Raw genomic sequence first — 24,833 nt, forward strand, 5'->3', positions numbered from 1 at the left:
CGACAGAACCTCTCTTCCACGATACAATCTCTCTTCCACGATACAATCTCTTCCACGATACTAACTCTCTTCCAGGATACTACCTCTCTTCCATGACAGAACCTCTCTTCCATGACAGAATCTCTCTTCCACGATACAATCTCTCTTCCACGACAGAACCTCTCTTCCACGATACAATCTCTCTTCCACGATACTAACTCTCTTCCACAATACAACCTCTCTTCCACGACAGAACCTCTCTTCCACGACAGAACCTCTCTTCCACGATACAATCTCTCTTCCACGATACAATCTCTCTTCCACGATACTAACTCTTCCACGATACAACCTCTCTTCCATGACAGAACCTCTCTTCCATGACAGAACCTCTCTTCCACGATACAACCTCTCTTCCACGATACAACCTCTCTTCCACGATACAACCTCTCTTCCATGACAAAACCTCTCTTCCACGACACAACTTCACTTCCTCGACACAACTTCTCTTCCACGACACAACTTCTCTTCCACGACACAACTTCACTTCCTCGACACAACTTCACTTCCTCGACACAACTTCTCTTCCACGACACAATCTTCTCACGCAATAGTGCCTCTTTCCATGGTCTCTACCAGGTCAACAACATACAGCAGCGGGAGGAATTGGAATATGTGAACAGCTGAACTTCTCATCACTGCATACCTTAAGTGGTATGCAGTGATGAGAGGGATCTGAGAGAGGCTGCTGACTGTTCTGACATGGTGGGGCTCTTCAGACACACAGTGAGGTGGCCTAAAGAGAGCACCTTTCCATCAGAGAAATACACCTGGTCACTCTCCCTCTATCACCCTATCTTTTACTCTCTGCTTTCCTCTCAGTCCTGGTGAAGTGATATTGATGTTTCATACTAATCATGTTACATATTCCACCAACTTTCATTCTATTGTATTGGAGGAGATTAGAAAGAAGTCGTTTCCCCTTCAGTACTGCAAATCTTCATATTATGGACCTTTCCACAGACAAGAGTAACCAACTTACCCCTGCAGGGCTTTCTCCCCAAACCAGTCTCCTTTGCCCAGGCCTCGCAGGTACACAGGCATGTCATTGGAAGAATCCTCCCTGGTGACGTTCACCTGTAAGGAAAGGCATCAGCAGTCATTCATTGCTCTAATATTGGAGCCTCCTTCTGACATTGAACTAACCTCTACCGTAATCACCGTAGTAGACAGGCCTTGGCTAGCCCCACTGACGCCGTGCACCTCTAACATTAATACATGCACCTCTATTATAAAAAGGTTGGTCACCTTTCCCTTGCTGATGATGAAGAAGGTGTCCCCTCTGGCTCCCTGTCTGATGATGTACTCCCCGTCCCCGTAGTGCGTCTGAAGAGAGAGGAAGAGAAGTGTCACTCAACACTGTCATGAATGGTCCGAAGAGACCTGACAAGAGTCCTCAGCGTCAGGCGCGCAACCACCATGTTGAATCATCACCAGTCCCCCAATGTAGAATGGCCTTTAGGAAAATAGGACCACTGTGTACACAGACCACGTACTGTCAGATATCAGTTGCGATGTTGAAAATGATACATAATATTTTTCTGAATGAAACGTCCTGCATTTGTCAGATTGTGACCATCACTCAGTGAGGGAAGAGAGTGAGTGAGTAGGGGGATGGGAGGGGGACAGAGACATAGGGTTGCTGCTGCTTCATGTCCATCCTTGGCAGCAGGGATCAATATGTGAAGTGTTTCCAATAATTACCGCAATAATGATCCCATTTTTTATTAATACTGTAGAACTTTGTTCTAAAGCTGTATCGGTGCCCATTGGGCGCAGTGATTGCAATATATTGGCTATATCCAGGAAAGCCAAAGTTCCAAAAACTGGGCGTAAAATAGTGTATAAGAGATTATACAAAAGATTTAGCTGTGACTCCTATGTGGATGATGTAAAAAATATTTGTTGGACTGATGTGATTAATAAGTAGCATCCAGACGTTGAATTTGATACATTTATGAAATTGCCTCTTCCAATTATTGACAGACTGTTAAGAAACTGACTGTTAGAACTGTTAAGGCTCCATGGATTGATGAGGAATTGAACAACTGTATGGATGAAGGAGATGGGGTAAAAGGAGTGGCTAATAAGTCTGGCTGCACATCTTACTGCAAATTGAGAAATGATATGACTAAACTCAACAAAAAGAAGAAACTTTTATTTTATTTTTATTTAACCTTTATTTACCTAGGCAAGTCAGTTAAGAACAAATTCTTACTAACAATGACGGCCTACCCTGGCCAAACCCTAACCCAGATGATGCTGGGCCAATTGTGCGCCACCCTATGGGAATCAAACCAGGGTCTGTAGTGAGATGCAGTGCCTTAGACCGCTGTGCCACTCGGGAGCCAAGATCAATGATTTATAGAATGATGGAGAAAAAAAACTTTGGAGTACTTTAAATGAAATTATGGGCAGAAAGACACATTAAATGACATCTTTCATCAAATCAGATGGCTTATTCGTAACAAAACCATTTGATGTTGCAAATTATGTTCATGATTACTTCATTGGCAAAGTGTGAAAACTTAGGCAGGAAATGCCAAAATTGAACAGTGAGCCACCGTATTCATGCATAAAAAAAACAATAATGAAAGAAAAGCATTGTAAGTTAGAATTTTGCAAAGATAGTGTGGGAGAGGTGGAACAATTATTGTTATCGATCAAAAATGACAAACCTACTGAGAATGGTAGCTGACCCTAGGGCTGTTGCGGTAACTGTATTACCGCCACACCGGCAGTCATGAGTCATTACCTCAGTAAAATTCCACGTGACCGCTGAGTCACAGTAATCCCCTTTTATGCACTCTGGACATGGTTTTGTAGTACCCAATTTGCTAATTACCATCAGGTCCTAATGGCCTGGTACTCAGGGCTCTATTGTCCCTCCATCAGGTCCTAATGGCCTGGTACTCAGGGCTCTATTGTCCCTCCATCAGGTCCTAATGGCCTGGTACTCAGGGCTCTGTTGTCCCTCTGACCGCTCTGACATCAATGTCAATAAAATTGAAAATCACATCAAAATCACAGTACTTCTAAAACTCACCTCACCGTGATGCTCAATTTGAAGAAAGAAGTTCAACAGCAGGTTGAAACAGTGTAAAACATGGTTGTTGTGGATGTTGTTTCAAAGCCTAACATGCTGACCACACCGCTCGCGTTGCAAAATAAATGTACACATACGTTATTCAATCATGCCATCCACACTGCTCAAATGCGCCAACGAGCGTCTGCGTTGCCAAGCGCTAAAATAGAAGTCAGTTCCATTTGTGACATTGAACGCGGTGCAAGTCCTGCCTCTCCCATCTCCTCATTGGTTTATAGAAGCATATACCCATGTTCCATCTCCTCATTGGTTATACCCACGTGGGTGACTGAAATATGAACTGAGGTCGGTCGGTCAGTCAGTTGTGTTATTATGAAAGCAACTGCTCGTTGCTAAAGAAATGTACACATACCTGTTATTCAATTATTGCACCCACACTGCTCGTGCGCGCCAAAGAGCTTCTGCGTTGCCAAGCGTTAAAATAGAAGTCAGTTTTATTTGTGATGCTGAACGCTGAACATGGTGCAAGTCCTGCCTCTCCCATCTCCTCATTGGTTTATAGAAGCATATACGTGCCATCTCCTCATTGGTTGTACCCATGTGGATGATTGAAAGATGAACTGAGGTCGGTCGGTTGGTTGTGCTAATACACCTTATTATGAAAGTTAAATGCCAATAGCCATATAAAGTCCAAAGAAGAAAAAGCATGGGAGGAGAGATGACTGGAAACAATTCGGTTGACAGTTTTATGTGTGGATTACTTGTTGGAGTAGAGGACCTTGTGCATTTCAGGTAAAATAACAACTCAACGTTTATATCCCAGGACAAATTCAGCTAGCAACAGCAAGCTAGCTAACTAGCTAAATGCACAGGGCGGGGTTCAGACCCAGGGCCGAGCTTAATGGTGAGCTTGGATGGTACAATGGTGTTGAAGGCTGAGCTTAAGTCCATGAACATCATTCTTACATAGGTATTCCTCTTGTCCAGATGGGATAGGGCAGTGTGCAGTGCGATGGCGATTGCATCGTCTGTGGATCTATTGGGCGGTATGCAAATTGAAGTGGGTCTAGGGTGTCAGGTAAGGTAGAGGTGATATGATCCTTAACTAGCCTCTCAAAGCACTTCATGATGATAGAAGTGAGTGCTATGGGGCGATAGTCATTTAGTTCAGTTACCTTTGCTTTCTTTGGTACAGGAACAATAGTGGACATCTTGAAGCAAGTGGGGATAGTGAGAGACTGAATATGTCCATAAGCACTCCAGCCAGCTGGTCTGTGCATGCTCTGAGGACGTGGCTAGGGATGCCATCTGGTCCGGCAGCCTTGCGAGGATTAACATGCTTAAATGTCTTACGTCGGCCACATAGAAGAAGAGCCCACAGTCCTTGGTAGTGGGCCGCGTCGGTGGCACTGTGTTATCCTCAAAACGGGCGAAGAAGGTGTTTAGCTTGTCCGGAAGCAAGACGTCGGTGTCCACGACGTGACTGGTTTTCCCTTTGTAGTCCGTGATTGTCTGTAGACCCTTCTACATACGTCTCGTGTCTGAGCCGTTGAATTGCGACTCCACTTTGTCTTTGTACTGACGTTTTGCTTGTTTGATTGACTTACGGAGGGAATAACTACAGTGTTTATATTTGGCCATATTCCCGGTATCCTTGCCATGGTTAAATGTGATGGTTTGCACTTTCAGTTGTGCCAAGCTACAGTAGTAGCGTCATGCCCAAGAAGACTCGAGGCTGTAATCGCTGTCAAAGGTGCTTCAACAATGTACTGAGTAAAGGGTCTGAATACTTATGTAAATGTGTTGTTTCGGTTTTCATATTTGTAATATATTTACAAAAATGTAAAAAAAACAGTTTGTCATTATGGGGTATTGTGTGTAGATTGATGAGAGTAAAAAACTATTTAGTCCATTTTAAAATAAGGCTGTAACGTAACAAAATGTGGAAAAAGTCAAGGGGTCTGAATACTTTCCGAATGCACTGTATCTAATAGAACTCAGAGGGTTTTCTTAAATGGAAGCTTCTCTAATGTCATATATGTAAAGTGTGGTGTACCGCAGGGCAGCTCTCTAGGCCCTCTACTCTTTTCTATTTTTACCAATGACCTGCCACTGGCATTAAACAAAGCATGTGTGTCCATGTATGCTAATGACTCAACCATATACGCATCAGCAACCACAGCTAATGAAGTCACTGAAACCCTTAACAAGGAGTTGCAGTCTGTTTTGGAATGGGTAGCTAATAATAAACTGGTCCTGAACATCTCTAAAACTAAGACCATTGTATTTGGTACAAATCATTCACTAAGTTTTAGACCTCAGCTGAATCTGGTAATGAATGGTGTGGCTGTTGAACAAGTTGAGGAAACTAATTTACTTGGTGTTACCTTAGATTGTAAACTGTCATGGTCAAAACATATAGATTCAATGGTTGTAAAGATGGGGAGAGGTCTGTCCGTATTAAAGACATGCTCTTTTTTTTGACACCACACTCCACAAAGCAAGTCCTGCAGGCTCTAGTTTGATCTATTGTCCAGTCATATGGTCAAGTGCAGCAAAGAAAGACCTAGTTAAGATGCAGCTGACCCAGCACGTCTTGCTCTTCATTGTAATCAGAGGGCTAATATTAATACTATGCATGCCAGTCTCTCTTGGCTAAGAGTTGAGGAAAGACTGACTGTGTCACTTCTTGTTTTATAAGAAACATTGTGTTGTAAATTCAAAATTGTTTGCATAGTCAACTTACACAAAGCACTAACACACACACTTCCCCCACCAGACATGCCACCAGGGGTCTTTTCACTGTCCCCAGGTCCAGAACAAATTCAAGGAACCAGTATTATACAGAGCCATGAGTGTATGGAACTCCCTTCCATCTTATATAGTGCAAGTGAACAGCAAACCTGGTTTCAATAAACAAATAAAGCAACACCTCACGGCACAACGCCTCTCCCCCATGTGACCTACTTGTTGTGTGTATGTACTGACACATATGTGTAACTCATAGACATACACACTCATTACATGTTCATGTTTTTAAATGTATGTAAATTGTAAAGTCTTTTGTCTGCAATGTATTTTTCGTTTTGTGTCAGACCCCAGTAAGACTAGATGTCGCTAATAGCGATCTTAATAAATCAAATCATATCCCTCCCTCCAACTGCTCAGATGTGGTCAGAGAGAAAGAGGGAGAGCGATTTTGACATCTGATGCTTGGGAATGAGTAGATAAACTTGAAGCCTTTTAATTTCATGTTGTGCTAATTTAATAATAATATAATATTACTATATTACATATTCTACATGTCATTTATGTTGTCATTCACTCTCCCCTGACCGCTACCCCCTATTGTGTAGCAGTGTGCCGTTCTAAAGGACCAATCAGGGACGACCCTCACAGGATCCCTTCCTGCCACTTCACTGAGCAGCAGCAGCCCAGGGTCAGGTCCGTCAGGTTTCAGTGTTCCAGCCACAACTTATCAAATGACCTGCTTTTATTCCCCACTGTTTGGTTTTCAGAGTGGCAGGAAGGCAACTGAACCTCTGTGCAGGCGGCATTAACTTGGACTTTGTATTTATTATGGATCCCCATTAGCTCCACCAAACTTGGACTTTAGTGGAGGGAGTAATGAAACACAGTAGGGATGTTTTTTATTAAAAAGTACTAAAGTATATTAGCCATGATAAATAGGTCTGATGTAAAAATACATTCATATAATACGTCACAGATCAATAGTACCAGGTTTTTATGGATTGATGGCAGCTGACAGCTTTGACTTTCATGTCAAAGTTGGGTACATCAAGAAGACAGAGATCAACAGGAGCTGGAAGCCTGGCCCCCAGATTCATTTAAAATAGACAGCAGAACCATTTCAATAAAGATGGAGTGAAGCAGAGGGTCATGAATCGGAAATGAAATTCCATGGTATAATGGGCAGGCTTATCAAGGGGAAATTACGGCTTGTACTGTACTGTATGTAGCATCGCTATGCATCAAATCATAAATAAATAAATGGTATTCAAAGAGTAAATCCTATTTCTAACCATCTATATTCAACGATTATTTACAGGTTGCGGTAGAAATTCATTTTTCATTCCTCTCACTCTCTCAGCCTGAGACTATCGATTGGTAATAGCTGCTTAATTCTCCTCCTCCTTCTTCCATATTTGAGGACACAGCCGCTTGTGAGGATGGCAGATCATGACGGGAGTCGAGACAAGTCGTCCCACACATTAACGCAACCCTCACACATCAGCTGGAAAACAGTGAACTCTTGACATGCTCTGCTCGGCCCCGTATGGGCCAGAACAGGACAGTGTGGGAACGGGGAACGTCTGGAATTAAAAATAAACCTCTACTCCCAAGCCAACCGCTGCCTGCCTAGTCACACATCCATAGTAGGATCTTGTGGGTTTGATTCCACCGTGATTAATACCGGCAATGTTTAAATGATTTATCCCTTGATACTGTCCAGTTTCTTTATACCAGGACTGTATGTCCCTCCCGCTCTGGAATGACTGTATAGAAAGTGACACTAAACAAACACAGCTCACTGATTTACTTTTAGAGAGTAAAGAGTGTTTATGCGAGTCAGTATCTATTTACCAGACAGGCTGGTTAGGGAGGAACAGTCATCATCAGTAACTAAGGTGAACTATCTTTCAACAGCTCTTTCTACTTTCTTCCTGTGCTTTAGTATATTTTTAGGCCTGGGAGAAAATGTCACCGTTATTCATTGAAGCTTCACGGTCAAAATCCATTAAGATGGAGAAGAAAGAAAGAAATGGCTAGTTTAAGGGAACACTACATTTTGGGCTGACACAGACTTCGTTTTTCTTTCTCCAAAATTGAAATATACCACCTGTGTCATGAGCGGTTTCTACCAAGGAATGGGCATCCCAATGAGTAGAAGACAGATGTGTGTCCCTATAAACTATACAGCATGAATAGTGCATATAACTGCATATAACATCACAACACCTTTTTAATCTCACTTTAAAGATGAATTGAGCAGTGATGAAAGTTAACATCAGACAATTCTTATTTTCATTATGAATGGTGGCTAAACATCAAACAGTAATCTTTGAGGTGTAATGGGTATTTATCATGATGTATTTGGCAAATCAGTAAAGGAAAGGAAAGGCATGGTTGAAGTGCGATGATGAAACGGTGCTCTCACAGATGCAGAAAATTCTGCTCCACAACACTGAATTACTTCTTTACTTTGTGGCATTACTTATCTACCACTTTATTTTTTACACTAATCAGTTCCTTTCTTACATGGGCACCCCTATCTCCTTTGGTTTCCATGTGGAAAGAGAACCCAAGACCTACTCTTCTGTTTTGTTATACAGAGACTGTTAGCTGATATGGGTGGTGAGTTTGGTACCCTGCCCAGCAGTGCTTGACATGGGAAGGACCTCACCGGAGTAGAGTACCAGCACCTCAAATGTTCTACTGCTTGAGCTCCTGTTCCTCTTATAGGACGTACACTGCATTCAGAAACTATTCAGGCCAATTGACTATTTCCACATTTTGTTACGTTACAACCTTATTCTAAAATTGATGATCTCATCAATCTACACATAATACCCCACAATGACAAAACAAAACCTGTTTTTTTTTAAATGTTTGCAAATGTATTAAAAATTAGAAACAGAAATATTACATTTACATAAGTATTCAGACCCTTTACTCAGTACCTTTGTTGAAACACCTTTAGCAGCAATTACAGCCTTGAGTCTTCTTGGGTATGACGCTACAAGCTTTTCACACCTGTATTTGGGGAGTTTCTCCCATTCTTTGCAGATCTTCTCAAGCTCTATCAGGTTAGATGGGGAGTGTCGCTGCACAGCTATTTTCACATCTCTCCAGAGATGTTTGATCGGGTTCAAGTTCGGGCTCTGGCTGGTTTGTCACTATGGGGTATTGTGCGTAGATTAATGAGGAAATTTAACCCATTTTAGAATAAGGCTGTAACATAACAAAATGTGAAAAAATTCAAGGGGTCTGAATACTTTCCGAATGCACTGTACATAAACTCAAAAGTATTGTGGAGCTCCTGTATCTAAATATAAACACTACCGACAACCAAAATGGGTACCGGCACCTATTTCAATCCAAGTCAAACACTGATGCCCAGTCATCCGTTACCATAGAAACCACGCTGCAGGGTTCTGTCAAAGGTTTTAATTGTGTCTGTCACCGTACTATGCTGTTATTTTACACTGACTGAAGCGTGAAGACTAAGTAAGAAACAAACTGATGCCATTTGAAAAAAATCTATTTGTGAGCATATACTGGCCAGTAACCACACCGTAGTAGTAATAATAATAATAATAATAATACTACATGGGACTTATATAGCGTTTTCAAGTCACTTTACAATTATAGAAACGAAACAAACAGATGAAAACAAGACAACAACAGGAAGAAACACAACATGAAACAAAGAAATGGGGAGGGACTTAAGAAGGTAAAAGAGTGGGATGTTCTAGTGTATGAATCAGCAAGCAGGTGTGTGTGGGTGTGTGTGAGAGAGAGAGAGAGAGAGAGGGTGTGTGTATGTGGGGGGGGGGGGGGAATGGAGGAATACCATGAGATTCCTGTGTTTTAAAGTAGATTCTCCTGTTATCATGGAGGATAGCCTGAGTGTTCTCCCTATAGATATCTCACAGGAGTCTTATCCTTATCCCACACTGCAAGGCTGTAGGAGATTGTACCATAATCCAGCCACTTGAGAAGCCTCCACGGCACATCTTTCGAGGAAAACATTACTACTTGAATGCATAAGTATTAGTCATATGCACAGACTACACACACACTCCTTTGTATGCAAACATCTTCACTGCTTTTTACCTGAAATGATGACTGACAGTAAGTAATAAAATAAATCTTTCTGAGGCTTAAACGAAATGCCATGCATCACAGATGTTGTAAAGTTAGGTTTTCCTGAGGTTCCTAATGTTCTCATCCGTGACCTGCACTACTGGATTTCCTCATTTAAATCATGTTAGTGCAGTAATTGTGTATTATTTTAGGGTACACTGAAGCTAAAAACTACTGTAGTTAGTCAGAGGCAAAAAAAACACAGCACATACTGTATCCAGAGAGGATTGTGTTAACACTGAGGTGCAACACCCTAACATTGATAACTATGCAATTAACTATATGACATTTTTTAAATCATACTTTCACGTCTAGGCAAATCACCATGACAGCAAACTATTTGCAAGAAACTAATGTTTCCAATTCCTCGTCATTACCTTAACTGTATGTTTCACTGCTGCTCAAATGAACTCATTTCCTCAACTGTATGTTTCACTGCTGCTCAAATTCAATCAGTGCTGCTACACAATTATCAACAGTAGATCTGTCTAACACATTTTCTCTATCATGTGAACAGCAATATGAAGCACAGACAGAAAATCACTGCACTGTTACAAATGGTAAGAAATGGACTAATGGCTATTTGTGAGAAAGGAGTGACATTTGGGTGAGGAGACTGTCTGTGTTGTGTCGTTCCATGGTGAGGCTGCATATAGTCTGATCGATTCTAGTGTCTTCTGGCGAGGTATGCAGGTAGGTACACACACAATCACACACTCGCACGAATGCACGCACACACAACACACGCGAACAACATGCAAAGACACATCGACAGTGATCTCACTTACACCACACTGAATGGCAGCATACTCATCATCCGCCCCCTTTGGAGCACCCCTCAAATGTTTGAGCATTCTGTGTTTTCCCTCATGTTTTATTTCAGTCCTTCAGCGAACAGAGTCAGACTGATAGTGTCTTGGTAGTCAGCGGGGCATTCTCGGTCTGAACATAGAAATAAAATATAAATTCTAGTTTTATTCATCTGAAACTATACGGCACTATGGATTGGATTTGGTGTGATGTGACCAAATACTGTTTAATCAGATGAATCATAACTAAGACGTATGTTTTCCCTTTGCATGTTATTCTATTATTGTTCTGTAAGGGGTTAAAGAAGTCAGGTTGACTCAGAAGCAACGGTTGGTACCAACGAAAACTGAGGCCAACGCATTACAAAACAAAACATGGTTTGATATATAGGTTGGTTTAGGAATAAGGAGGTGTGTTCTTAATGGAGCTAATCCTGTACCGATCCAACAGATTAAAATAAACAATGAAATAATGTATTTGATTCCCTTGTGATTTTTGTGGTCATACTTAAGCTGAGAAAGTCTGCCGGAATTATATTTTTCTCGTTTTAATTACCAAATGTTCTTTGGAAACCAGTTATACTGGAGGTCAAGTCATCTAATTAACTTGGAACAGCAGAAAGATTCTTGCTGGAAATAAACAAGCATAAAATTTAGGAGGTGAAGGACTGTAGAGACAATGTAATATGTCCGCGTTTCTCAAGTGATCCTAAGGACCCCCGTACCACCGTTTTGGGAAACATCTGCATGCCAATGAATAATAAGATGATTAGCAATCTGCTCTGAGGATGTGATTACACCTGTAGTTGCTCCCTCTCACTCATTGACCACAAAGTAGACACTGTTTATTGTAATATTCTGATCAGAGCCAGAATGGTTTTCCTGACCATGTGACAAGACTAGGAATACGTCTGGGCCCTGGTTATAGTCTAGTTTACAGTTATTCTTGGTTATGTCACGTGGCCATGAAAATCTCACAGGTGGACGTTTATTGTCTTGAGTCTTGCCTCGGAGGCAGAACTGGGCGATTTCCGCTAGACCGGCCAGCTGCAAAGTCCAAATTGGCTATAAAATGTATGGTCTTAATTTAAGGTTAGGGTTAGGCATTAGGGTTAGCAGTGTGGTTAAGGTTAAGGTTATGGTTAGGTTTAAAATCAGATTGTATGACTTTGTGGCTGTGCCAGATAGTGACCACTCTGCAGAGCTGCCTTCAGAACAAGATGCATGATGAAAAAAAAACGCCAATTCTGATGTCTACTCTCTAGACTGAAATCTACAGAGACTGTATTGCAGGCAGAGTTAGCTCAGAGGTTATCGCAGTGAGTTTTACCTCAGGTTGTGTCTGGTGAGTTATTGACTACAGATAAGAACTCAAATCAATTCAAATGGCTCTGTCAGACCAGGACAGGATACCTGAAATGCACTTCCACTAATATGAAGATTGTAATGACTACAAATTGCAGCTTAGTTACATTTCCAGAGAAACCTCTTTTAAAATGTGAATACCCACAGTATAATAATCATTACGATTTATCAAGGCAATCAATTCTTCATCATGTAATGATATGGTTCATAATTTAGGGAAATGTAAATAAATTGCTCAATTACAGTCAATGAAACAGACGTAAACTCATCAGCACCCATTGCCACAACCCTTTTAAATCGAGGTAACTTCGCTAAGTTCCACCAGGACACTTAGGAAACTCACCTCTTCCATCACGTCAGCAAGCTTGCTTAGTATTTCTTCTGAAAGGCCTTGGAATGTTGGAACACTGTTGGGGAGAGGGAGAGAGTGAGAGTTAGCTGTTTTGGAGCCTTCAGACACAAGGTGAAGCCAACAGTTCATGCTGTTCCTGGCTGGTTGACAGTACTAGGTACTGTGGAGCTTCATGACTTGCAAAGCATCGCCCACCACAGCGATAAACACTGTTTATTCACATAAATCACACATCATCAATATTCTCTCTGTTTTCTGTCGTTCTGCTATCTATCTCAGTAAGTAAGCCAAAATACACAATGCGCCAGCAGAGCATCTATGGAGCATTTATGTAAAAAAAACAGCACAGAAAGTTGCATGACAAAGTGGAGTCTGTATGACTGATTACAGGGAGGGAGAAAAAAAAACACCAGGTAAGACCACATAATGTACGTATATAGGCACAGCTGTGGCAGCACCCTTATGGAAAAACCACATCCATTTCACGTGATCACATGTAACAACATATAAAGCAACATGTGAAGCAACATGTGCTAACATAAAACTCCACATTTGATTACATGTAAGCACATGTGAGAGCATGATCTCATGTGAAATGAATGTGAAATAAATATGACAACATGGGGATGCAACATTTCAACATGTGTTAACATGAAATTACATTTGAGCACATGTGAAAGCTGAGGTGTAAAATGTTGTTTAGAATACTTTACTTTAAAACGGAACAATTGACACTAATTCAATTTAAATAGTCATGGTCCCCTGCAGGTTTTGTCTAGTTCCCAGTTGGTTCCAGGGACATTTTTAGTTGTTCTCAGAACATTGTGTCATGGTCCCCTTGAGGTTTTTGTTTAGTTTTCGTAAAAACACGGTCAATCTACAACTAACTACTGTATTTTTACAGCTAAATTAAGGTGTTAATGGACAACATGCTGAATACTTTGGATTCAACCACAATTGGGATTTGCACACATAACCTCTTATTTTCTAGCAACCTGAAGTTCTTGCTGAGCCACCAGGTCTATGGACATCATGGAGATTGGCTATATATTTATTGTCAAGAACACATTTCTGCACTTTGCCTAAAGTTGCAATAAAAATAAGGTAAATATATACAACAACTTGAAGGTGTTATTTCTATAAAGGACAGTATGCTTGTCACGTCCTGACCAGTATAAGGGTTATTTGTTATTGTAGTTTGGTCAGGACGTGGCAGAGGGTATTTGTTTTATGTGGTTGGGGGTGGTGGTTTATTTAGTAGGGTGTTTGATTTATTATTTCCGGGTTTTTGGGTAATGTTCTATGTTTGTATTTCTGTGGTCTCTAGTCTTTTGTATTTCTATGTCTAGTTTATTGGGGTTGGACTCTCAATTGGAGGCAGGTGTTTTCTCGTTGCCTCTGATTGAGAGTCCTATATATGGGTATGTGTTTGGTTTAGTGTTTGTGGGAGATTGTTCCGTGTATAGCTTATGGCCTTACAGGACTGTTTATTCGTCGTTGTGTTCTTTTGGTGTACATGTTTATTTTGGTTTTTCCTTCTTTCCGTAATAAAAGAAGATGAGTACACATATACCCGCTGTGTTTTGGTCTCAATCTGACGACAACCGTTACTATGCTGCTGTATTCTGATTTCAACTACGGTAAAATCTTGTATAGTGAACACAATTTTGATGGGATTGAACTAATAACCCCTTGTTCACTACCAACCTGTAATATCCTGCTACAATGCAGCTACACCACCAGATCCGTGAGTGGAAAAGAGATATGGCCACAGACTTATTGGCAAGAGCAGATCTGCACTTTGATCAAAGCTGCCCAGAATCAAGTAAATAACTGTACAATTGTCACCACCAATGTAACAACGTAAAACTAGCAGTGCTCAAAGACACTTGATTTAAAGTATACAATAATTCTTTGGGATTACAATTTGCAACCATTTGGTTGGGAGAGCATCAACGTAGCTGCAGCGCTTCCAGGTTCAAACTAATTGCTTGGAATTATACTGAACAAACATATAAATGCAACAACTTCAAAACTGTTACAGAGTTCCAGTACATATGAGGCCGGTTGAACGTACTGACAAATTCTCTAAAACGACGTTGGAGGCAGCTTATGGTAGAGAAATGAACACTCAAGAGCTGCACTGTTTAGATGCCAATTCCACGCTCCCTCAAAACTTGAGACATTTGTGTGACAAAACTGCACATTTTAGAGTAGACTTTTATTGCCCCCAGCACAAGGTGCACCTGTGTAATAATCATGTTGTTTAATCAGCTTCTTGATATGCCACACCTGTCAGGTGGCAAAGGAGAAATTTTCACTAAAATGGATGTAAACAAATTTGTGCACAACATTTGAGAGAAATAAGCATTTTGTGCATTTGGAAAATGTCTCGGATATTTTATTTCAGCTCATGAAACATGGGACCAAGACTTTACATGTTGTGTTTATATTTTTGTAGCACACTCTTAAAAAATAAGGGTATGGTTAGTGTACAGTGTTATTCCCTGGGTACACATATAACACAGATACACATATAAACTCACATGGTACAGTGTTGTTCCCTGGGTACACATATAACACAGATACACATATAAACTCACATGGTACAGTGTTGTTCCCTGGGTACACATATAACACAGATACACATATAAACTCACATGGTACAGTGTTGTTCCCTGGGTACACATATAACACAGATACACATATAAACTCACATGGTACAGTGTTGTTCCCTGGGTACACATATAACACAGATACACATATAAACTCACATGGTACAGTGTTGTTCCCTGGGTACACATATAACACAGATACACATATAAACTCACATGGTACAGTGTTGTTCCCTGGGTACACATATAACACAGATACACATATAAACTCACATGGTACAGTGTTGTTCCCTGGGGTACAAAATTGTCAAAGGTACACTAAACAGCTACACATATAAACTCACATGGTCCAGTTCAGTACCTTGTAGGTATAGTAGATTTTTCTACCCAATATTTTAAATATAAGGAACGATCATCACTGCACTTTAAAATATACAGTGCATTTGGAAAGTATTCAAACCCCTTGACTTTTTGCACTTTCTTACATTACAGCCTTATTCTATAATGTATTAAACTGTTTTTTTCCTCATCAATCTTCACACAATATGCAATAATGACAAAGCAAAAACATTTTTTAGAAATGTTTGCCAATTACTGTGAAATGTACTAAAACCCATTTGCAACTGGTTGATAGCAAGTTATTGGAAGTTAAACATTAACTTCCTGTGAACCAGCTCCCATTAAGCTTTTGGAATATGCACAAAAACCTCTAAACAGTGCAGCTCTTGCGTGTCAGAACTGCTTACTAAAATTGCAAAACTGACAGTGTCAAAAGAGATGCTCAACCTTCTTTAACATAACCATAAAAGCACTTAAACGTGTTCAACATTTCCAATGATGGTTTTAGACCATGCCCCCAAATATGCTAATGAGTCCCCGCCAGCACATTGCCTCCACCTACATTTCAAAGTGCAGTAATGATACCTAATCCTGCATTCGTAACCAAGTGGAGAGTGGGAATTTACCACATACGCCTGGGAAAAATACACTTGAACGGCCCTCCAACTGGAAATTACTAGTGGGGAATGCATCTATCATCCCTGAGCTCCGACTTCTCCCATATGCTGACCTCTGACATCACCTACTAAGGAAATGACCTCGATAACAGCATATTCGGCAATTAAATGTAATAACAAAACATTATTTATGAAAAGCAATCTATTAATATGGTTTTTGAACTCCATCATGTGTTTATGGTTGATGCAGCTTGTTGGCCATTCGCCAATTGGCGTTTCTCAACAAGTTCAAAGTACATACAGTAAATGGAAGTGGTATTTACGACTTCACAACAGCTACATTTCCACCTCCCACATGGTTACGAACGCAGCATTATATTGAATATATTAGGTAGAAAAATGTACCATTATAATAGATTATGGGCACATGTTCCCTTGAAAGGTACTTGGCGAGTTCCTATGTGTCACTCTGAAGGTACCTTACCTGTACATTTGACCTTTTTGTACACCAGGAAACAAAACTGTCCAACAGTGTGCACTTATTTGCACATAACAAGAGAGTGCCATCTGCACTGCTATGTTAGTTATCAGTTATTCTGACTATTCTAAATCCCAGGTAAGGACATGTTGGATAATAATTACTGCATAAATAAACCACAATGTAAGCATGTAGGTCAAAGTGTGTCAAATATGTAAGTTGAAAAACTGTATGTTAAAAGTACAGTGTGTGTATCATAAAGAAAACATTTTGTTTGCAGGGCATTACCTGTGAAATCTCATGTGAAAAATTGAATCCACATGTAAAAGGTTATGATTTCACATGTGCAAAACGTGTAATTCAAAATTCAAAAGGCACTCGCACATCTGAGCTATCTTTTTTTGCAGGTGCATGGTAACAGTTGAATAAAATGAAAAAAAAGAACATGTACAAAACGTGGAAATGTCACGTGAAATCATGTGATTTTCCACATGTAAAATCAGGTGGTTTTTCCATAAGAGGCAACCAATTCTTGTCTGTCTTAAACCCCCTCTCTAACACCAGCATCATCTGAAGTGGGAAAGTGTGTGCAGTAGTAAGTAGTAAACCAGTATTAAACCAGTATTAAAACAGTAGTAAGTCAGTATTAAACCAATAGTAAGTCAGTAATAAACCAGTAGTAAACCAGTATTAAACCAGTAGTAAGTCAGTATTAAACCAGTAGTAAGTCAGTATTAAACCAGTGGTAAACAGTAGTAAGTCAGTAATAAACCAGTAGTAAACAGTAGTAAGTCAGTATTAAACCAGTAGTAAACAGTAGTAAGTCAGTAATAAACCAGTAGTAAGTCAGTAATAAACCAGTAGTAAACCAGTAGTAAGTCAGTATTAAACCAGTAGTAAACCAGTATTAAACCAGTAGTAAACCAGTAGTAAGTCAGTGGTAAACCAGTAGTAAACCAGTAGTAAGCCAGTAGTAAGTCAGTATTAAACCAGTAGTAAACCAGTAGAACACCAGTAGTAAGTCAGTAGTAAGTTAATAGTAAGCCAGTAGCAAGTCAGCAGTAAGCCAGTAGCAAGCCATGGCTCAGGGTTTGAATTTAAGGTTGGGCCTTAGAGCAGCTGCCAATCATACTAAGCGTTTCAAGAAGGAGCTGTTTACATACCTCTGGCAGGCTCTCTCCTCAGTGAGAGAGACCTCATTCACACACACATTCGCAGAAACGCACACACACAAACATGCAGGAACACACACACACACACAAAATCTGGCAGTTTGACAACATCCAAGTCTCTTTGCTACTATGGAACCACTGTAGCTTGTTACCAGGGGAACTACTCCTTCAGAAATATAATTGATGTGTTTGATATTTGACATTCTCTATTGAAGATAAGAACTGGCAGAAGCTACTTCTCAAATATTATGACATAAAAGCCATGAACACTTGAGCAAGGCACTAAACCCTAAGTGCTCTTGTTAGTCGCTCTGGTTAAAAGTGTCTGCTAAATTACTCAAATGTAAACGTGCACCAGCTGGCTGTAGCTGCCAATGCATGGGGAGAAAGGCATCTTATGTTAACACTAAAAGCTGACTTCATCCAAATCAATTTCATCATTTCCTGCGTGTGACATCATCGGGTCCTTGCAATAAAGGGCAACAGCAGGGCCTCCGGGAGGAGAGATGCTGTCAATGAAACATTCTCCTCGGTCTTCCTCGATGATCTATTTCAGCAGTGGAGACTGGAGGAAAGTCCAGTTCCAACCACTTACACAGTCATTGAGAAATCACAGAAGGCAGGCTAAAGGCTCTGTGTATGCAGATCAGTACTGTACTTGAGGACGTGTGTTGAATGAGTATTTGTGGTCAAACAGTTGTTGTGGACTTTCCATCTGAATCACTATAGTTGATCACTGGGTGGGAAATCTTCATTCGGGGATGACGATGTCCTTTGTTATTGTTGCGGCATCCTAAGGGTTTGCCTGCTCAGAACGGGGGGATTTAATCATGATCCAACCTTTTCTGGAGGAAAATCTATTGGTCTGGCTCATATAAGTGTAAATCTATTGGTCTGGCTCATATAAGTGTAAATCTATTGGTCTGGCTCATATAAGTGTAAATCTATTGGTCTGGCTCATATAAGTGTAAATCTATTGGTCTGGCTCATATAAGTGTAAATCTATTGGTCTGGGACGTCAAACGTTTGTTGGTTTTAGAGCAGAAAACCCACTAGTGAACCTAAATGTATTATACTGTATATTAAACACAAAATCCAGGTTTTAAGATAGAAATCGTCAGGTCTGAAGCTGAAAAATTAAAGGCTGGATTACACTCAACTGTGTAAACAGAAAGAGGGCATAGTGTGATGATGATCAATAAACTGGTGCTTTAATATCACCAAGTGGTAATAAATTAATTTAGTGTAAAATACCTGAAGTGTCCAATCACCTGATCCTCATTTGAACATGCATCCAGCAAGTGTCTTTGTTGAACACAGACATCAGTGACAGGAAAAGGTGATTCTGTGACTGTCAGAGACGGTCACTCAAACCACAGCCCTTGCTCGAATGGCATCTTAAGGGGTGTGGAAGAGAGAGAGAGAGAGAGAGAGAGAGAGAGAGAGAGAGAGAGAGAGAGAGAGAGAGAGAGAGAGAGAGAGAGAGAAGCCCACCTCTTTAGAAACTCCATGTATTCGGCATGTTTGATGAGGCCTGTCCTCATCATAATGGTCTGGAAACACTGGCGGTCGATGGCCCATAACTTCACATTAGTGAGGGCTGAGGAAGAGACAACAAAAATACATTAGACTGAGAAAAGAATGACTTTTAGATCACAGGATGTAACAGTTTTATATAATGACAGAATATCAAGAAACGGACAATATAACATTTAATCAATAACATTTTGAAATGTAAATCTAATTAAAAACCTGTGCAGTACACTCATACACTCTTAGAAAAAAGGGGGAATCTAAAAGAGTTATTCAGCTGTCCCCATGTACTGTAGAAGCCTTTCCACAGAGGATTCTACCTGGAACCCAAAAGGATTATTCTATGGGGACAGCCGAAGAACCCTTTTGGAACCCTTTTTTCTAAGAGTGTATCATTGTATCACCGAATCTGCTATGCAGATCATCAGTCATACAGTATCCATGGCAACTCCTGTGGTTAATTCCAAGTCAAGTCATTTGGAACCGGAGCAATAATCCTTCATACCACCACCACTGATGTCTACCCATGATTACCATTCATACCACCACCACCGATTACCATTCATACCACCACCACTGATGTCTACCCATGATTACCATTCATACCACCACCACTGATGTCTACCCATGATTACCATTCATACCACCACCACCGATTACCATTCATACCACCACCACTGATGTCTACCCATGATTACCATTCATACCACCACCACCAATGTCTACCCATGATTACTATTCATACCACCACCACCGATGTCTACCCATGATTACCATTCATACCACCACCACTGATGTCTACCCATGATTACCATTCGTACCACCACCACTGATGTCTACCCATGATTACCATTCATACCACCACCACTGATGTCTACCCATGATTACCATTCATACCACCACCACTGATGTCTACCCATGATAACCATTCATACCACCACCACTGATGTCTACCCATGATTACCATTCATACCACCACCACTGATGTCTACCCATGATTACCATTCATACCACCACCACTGATGTCTACCCATGATTACCATTCATACCACCACCACTGATGTCTACCCATGATTACCATTCCCCTGTACATTTTCCATGGCAGAGCATCAGTCAGCAAGTTTGAAAAAATAGACTTTTCTTAAAGGGTATACTCTCAAATCATCATCATTATTTAACACAGCGAGTGCAAAGAGAGATACTAAACTCCTACACGCCCACAATGACCGCTGTGTTGGATCTGGTCAGTGAACCCAAATTGATTTCCTTTAATGGATCATCATCTATGGTACACAGATGAAGGAGTCTTAGACTGGATGACAGGGGCGACGAAGGAGGAATAGGACATTCCATTTCACCATTCATTATTTATTACTCCGGTACAGGGATGGGAATATACAGTATCATGGGAAAGTTCAACGCATTTTGAGGGAATATCCCAAGTTATTATTATTGAATGAAGACATTAGGACTTCCCTTGGACCCTCGCAGTGTGACAGGGTCCATGACAAGACAAGGCGATGATGCTCCATCAGACTTACTGCATTGTTTATGGTAAATGTGACTGTTTGCTAGTAGCAAAATCCCTCGATGTGTAAGTTAATCATTTATGTTTATTAGTTATATTTATTTACAACAAATATGGTAACATTTCAAAATTAAGGAATTTTAAATTTGAAAAAAATGATGTAAAGGTCCTGGATATGCTACTTCACCATTCGTTTTTTGAGTGCTCTGTGCAGTTTGCTGTGCCTTACTCAGGAATACTGTGCCTTACTTTGGATGAGACAGAGCTGTATTGTCCTACACACTAAAAACAAATGGTTCTGTACAGTGCCAAATAAGGGTTCTTTGGCTTGTAACCATAGCGGAACCCTTTATTGTTCTATATGGAACCTTTTTTGAAGATTCTAAATGGAACATCAATGGTGCTATAAAGAACCCTTTCCTGAGGTTCTATAAAGAACAATTAAAAAAGGTTCTATATATCACCAAAAAAAGGTTATGTTATGGTTACAACTCTTTTTGGGGCTTCAGTTGAAGTCGGAAGTTTATATACACTTAGGTTGGAGTTATTAAAACTCGTTTTTCAACCACTCCACAAATTTCTTGTTAACAAACTATAGTTTTGGCAAGTCAGTTAGGACATCTACTTTGTTAGTGACAAGTAATTTTTCCAACAATTGTTTACAGACAGATTATTTCACTTATAATTCACTGTATCACAATTCCAGTGTGTCATACACAAAGTTAACTGTGCCTTTAAACAGCATGGAAAATTCCATAAAATGATGTTATAGCTTTAGAAGCTTCTGATAGGCTAATTGACATCATTTGAGTCAATTGGAGGTGTACCTGTGGCTATATTTCAAGGCCTACCTTCAAACCTTCAAGGCCTCTTTGCTTGACATCATGGGAAAATCAAAGAAATCAGCCAAGACCTCAGAAAAAGAACTGTAGACCTCCACAAGCCTGGTTCATCCTTGAGAGCAATTTCCAAACGCCTGAAGGTACCACGTTCATCTGTACAAACAATAGTACGCAAGTATAAACACCATGGGACCACGCAGCCGCCATACCACTCAGGAAGGAGACGCCTTCTGTCTCCTAGAGATGAACGTACTTTGGTGAGAAAAGTGCAAATCAATCCCAGAACAACAGCAAAGGACCTTGTGAAGATGCTGGAGGAAACAGGTACAAAAGTATCTATATCCACAGTAAAACAAGTCCTATATCGACATAACCTGAAAGGCCGCTCAGCAAGGAAGAAGCCACTGCTCCAAAACCGCCATAAAAAAGCCAGACTACGGTTTGCAACCACACATGGGGACAAAGATCGTACTTTTTGGAGAAATGTCCTCTGGTATGATGAAACAAAAATAGAACTGTTAGGCAATAATGACCATCGTTATGTTTGGAGGAAAAAGGGGGAGGCTTGTAACCCGAAGAACACTATCCCAACCGTGAAGCAGGGGGGTGGCCGCATCATGTTGTGGGGGTGCTTTGCTGCAGGAGGGACTGGTGCACTTCACAAAATAGATGGCATCATTAGGAATGAAAATGATGTGGATATACTGAAGCAACATCTCAAGACATCAGTCAGAAGTTAAAGCTTGGTCGCAAATGGGTCTTCCAAATGGACAATGACCCCAAGCATACTTCTAAAGTTGTGGCAAAATGGCGTAAGGACAACGAAGTCATGGTATTGGAGTGGCCATCACAAAGTCCTGACCTCAATCCTATAGAAAATTTGTGGGCAGAACTGAAAAAGCGTGTGCGAGCAAGGAGGCCTACAAACCTGACTCAGTTACACCAGCTCTGTCAGGAGGAATGGGCCAAAAGTCACCCAACTTATTGTGGGAAGCTTGTGGAAGGCTATCCGAAATGTTTGACCCAAGTTAAACAATTTAAAGGCAATGCTACCAAATACTAATTGAGTGTATGTAAACTTCTGACCCACTGGGAATGTGATGAAAGAAATAAAAGCTGGAATAAATCATTCTCTCTACTATTATTCTGACATTTCACATTCTTAAAATAAAGTGGTGATCCTAACTGACCTAAGACAGGGAATCTTTACTAGGATTAAATGTCAGGAATTGTGAAAAACTTAGTTTAAATGTGTTTGGCTAAGGTGTATGTAAACTTCCGACTTCAACTGTATATCTGGGAATCTAATATGGGCCAAATTATACGTAAGATATATCACCACCCATAATAAGACTATACAAGTATCCTATTAAAACGTCTGACTCCATAAAGACGATCTGGCAATATCCAAGAGATTATTGTTGAGTTACAGGATTTATCTCGTATTAATGATTTGATCAAAAAAAGGCATGAAAGGCATCACATTTGACTCCACTAGGGATGAAATTCTTCAGTACTGGCAATATATTGGCACGCATGAGAAACAAATCCAAGATGATGTTAATTCTAGAGCTTGCTGTGTTTTTAAAAGAAAAAAATGAATTGCACATAGCAAACCAGCAATGAACATGCTCGATACCAACTGTAAAGTCCTAGACGACATCAGAGTGCAAAATAGATGGAACCTCAGTTGCAGTCAGAACTTCAAGCATGCGAAAAAGAGCACGGTCTGACAAGGTCACGTATACATGACACACAGAGAGATTTGGTGGAACAGAGCCCAAATAGGCTCCAAAGCGACATATCTGACTCGGATACAGATAGCGGGATGGACACACAGTCCACGTCGCTCTCTAGTGTACGAGTGGGCCAAGCTACTAAAATAGCCTCCATTGCAGCTATTGGGACGTGCACAGAGGCTAATCTCAAACAATCCACAAAGCATTGTTGTGATTTCTGTAAAAAGGAAAGGCATTATGGTCAGGCGCTGTTGGAACCTTGTCAGTGGAAATCCTGCTGCACATTTCATGCAGCCTGCCTACCCACAGAGCAGAACTACGAATTCTGTTAGATGTTGTCACTGTTGTCACCGAAGCGTTCATACGTTGCAGAAATGTTGGGATTTAAAGAGGGGCCGATCATCTCCATTCTATTTGCAGCATAGGGTATATTTGGAGCTTTCTCCTAAAATGTTAGATGTTAATTATTTTGACGATGATGTGTTAATAATTTCTTCCTTTGTAACTCAATAATTTCTATATTCCTTTGTCATGGCTATATAGGTTACTTTTGTGAATGTGCTTTCTTTGATGTGTAGAGAGTGCTAGACAAATGTTAATGGCTCCTGTTAAGACAAATAATATTTTGTTGTTCTTTGCGTGGTACATATGGCTATGCCCATCTGTACAGTCGTGTCCAAAAGTTTTGAGAATGACACAAATATTAATTTTCACAAAGTCTGCTGCCTAAGTTTGTATGATGGCAATTTGCATATACTCCAGAATGTTATGAAGAGTGATCAGATGAATTGCAATTAATTGCAATTAAAAAACGTACCCGATTTAATCTGATTATTACTCCTGCCCAGAAACTAGAATATGCATATAATTATTAGCTTTGGATAGAAAACACTCCAAAGTTTATAAAACTGTTTGAATGGTGTCTGTGAGTATAACAGAACTCATTTGGCAGGCCAAAACCTGAGAAGATTCCAAACAGATTCAGACAATTTCTTGGCCTTCTTGATCATCTCTATCCAAAACTGAGGATCTCTGCTGTAACGTGACACTTCCTACGGCTCCCATAAGCTCTCAGAAGGCGGCAAAAAGCTGAATGATGTCTTGGCAGGCCCTGGCTGAAAAAACACTAGCGCATTTGGTAAGTGGTCGATCAGAGAACAGAGACTGGAGGTGCGTGCACGAGGCGACACCATGTTTTTATTCTTTCGTCTTTGAACGAAAACAACAACTCCCGGTTGGAATATTATCGCTTTTTTATGAGAAAAATAGCATAAAATTGATTTTAAACAGCGGTTGACATGCTTCGAAGTACGGTAATGGAATATTTAGAATTTTTTTGTCACGAAACGCATCGGGCGCGTAGCCCTTCGTCACCCTTCGGATAGTGTCTTGAACGCACGAACAAAACGCCGCTATTTGGATATAACTATGGATTATTTTGAACCAAACCAACATTTGTTATTGAAGTAGAAGT

General features: G+C 40.4%; 1 protein-coding gene across 4 annotated transcripts in view; it reads right to left on the minus strand.

Annotated features, from left to right (window-relative positions):
- The window catches only part of LOC106578950 (cGMP-dependent protein kinase 1), a 224,181-nt gene that overhangs the window by 51,930 nt on the left and 147,418 nt on the right, over positions 1-24,833 (minus strand). For all 4 annotated transcript variants that reach the window (XM_045702415.1, XM_045702414.1, XM_045702413.1 and 1 more), the window contains exons 4-7: positions 19,212-19,317; positions 12,488-12,551; positions 1,285-1,362; positions 1,019-1,113 (exon numbers count right to left, since the gene is read on the minus strand). In XM_045702415.1, the coding sequence (XP_045558371.1) occupies positions 1,019-1,113; positions 1,285-1,362; positions 12,488-12,551; positions 19,212-19,317 (343 nt within the window). The remainder of the gene's footprint in view (positions 1-1,018; positions 1,114-1,284; positions 1,363-12,487; positions 12,552-19,211; positions 19,318-24,833) is intronic.

Source organism: Salmo salar, chromosome ssa19 (assembly GCF_905237065.1).
Source record: "Salmo salar chromosome ssa19, Ssal_v3.1, whole genome shotgun sequence".
NCBI classification, from domain to species: Eukaryota; Metazoa; Chordata; class Actinopteri; order Salmoniformes; family Salmonidae; genus Salmo; species Salmo salar.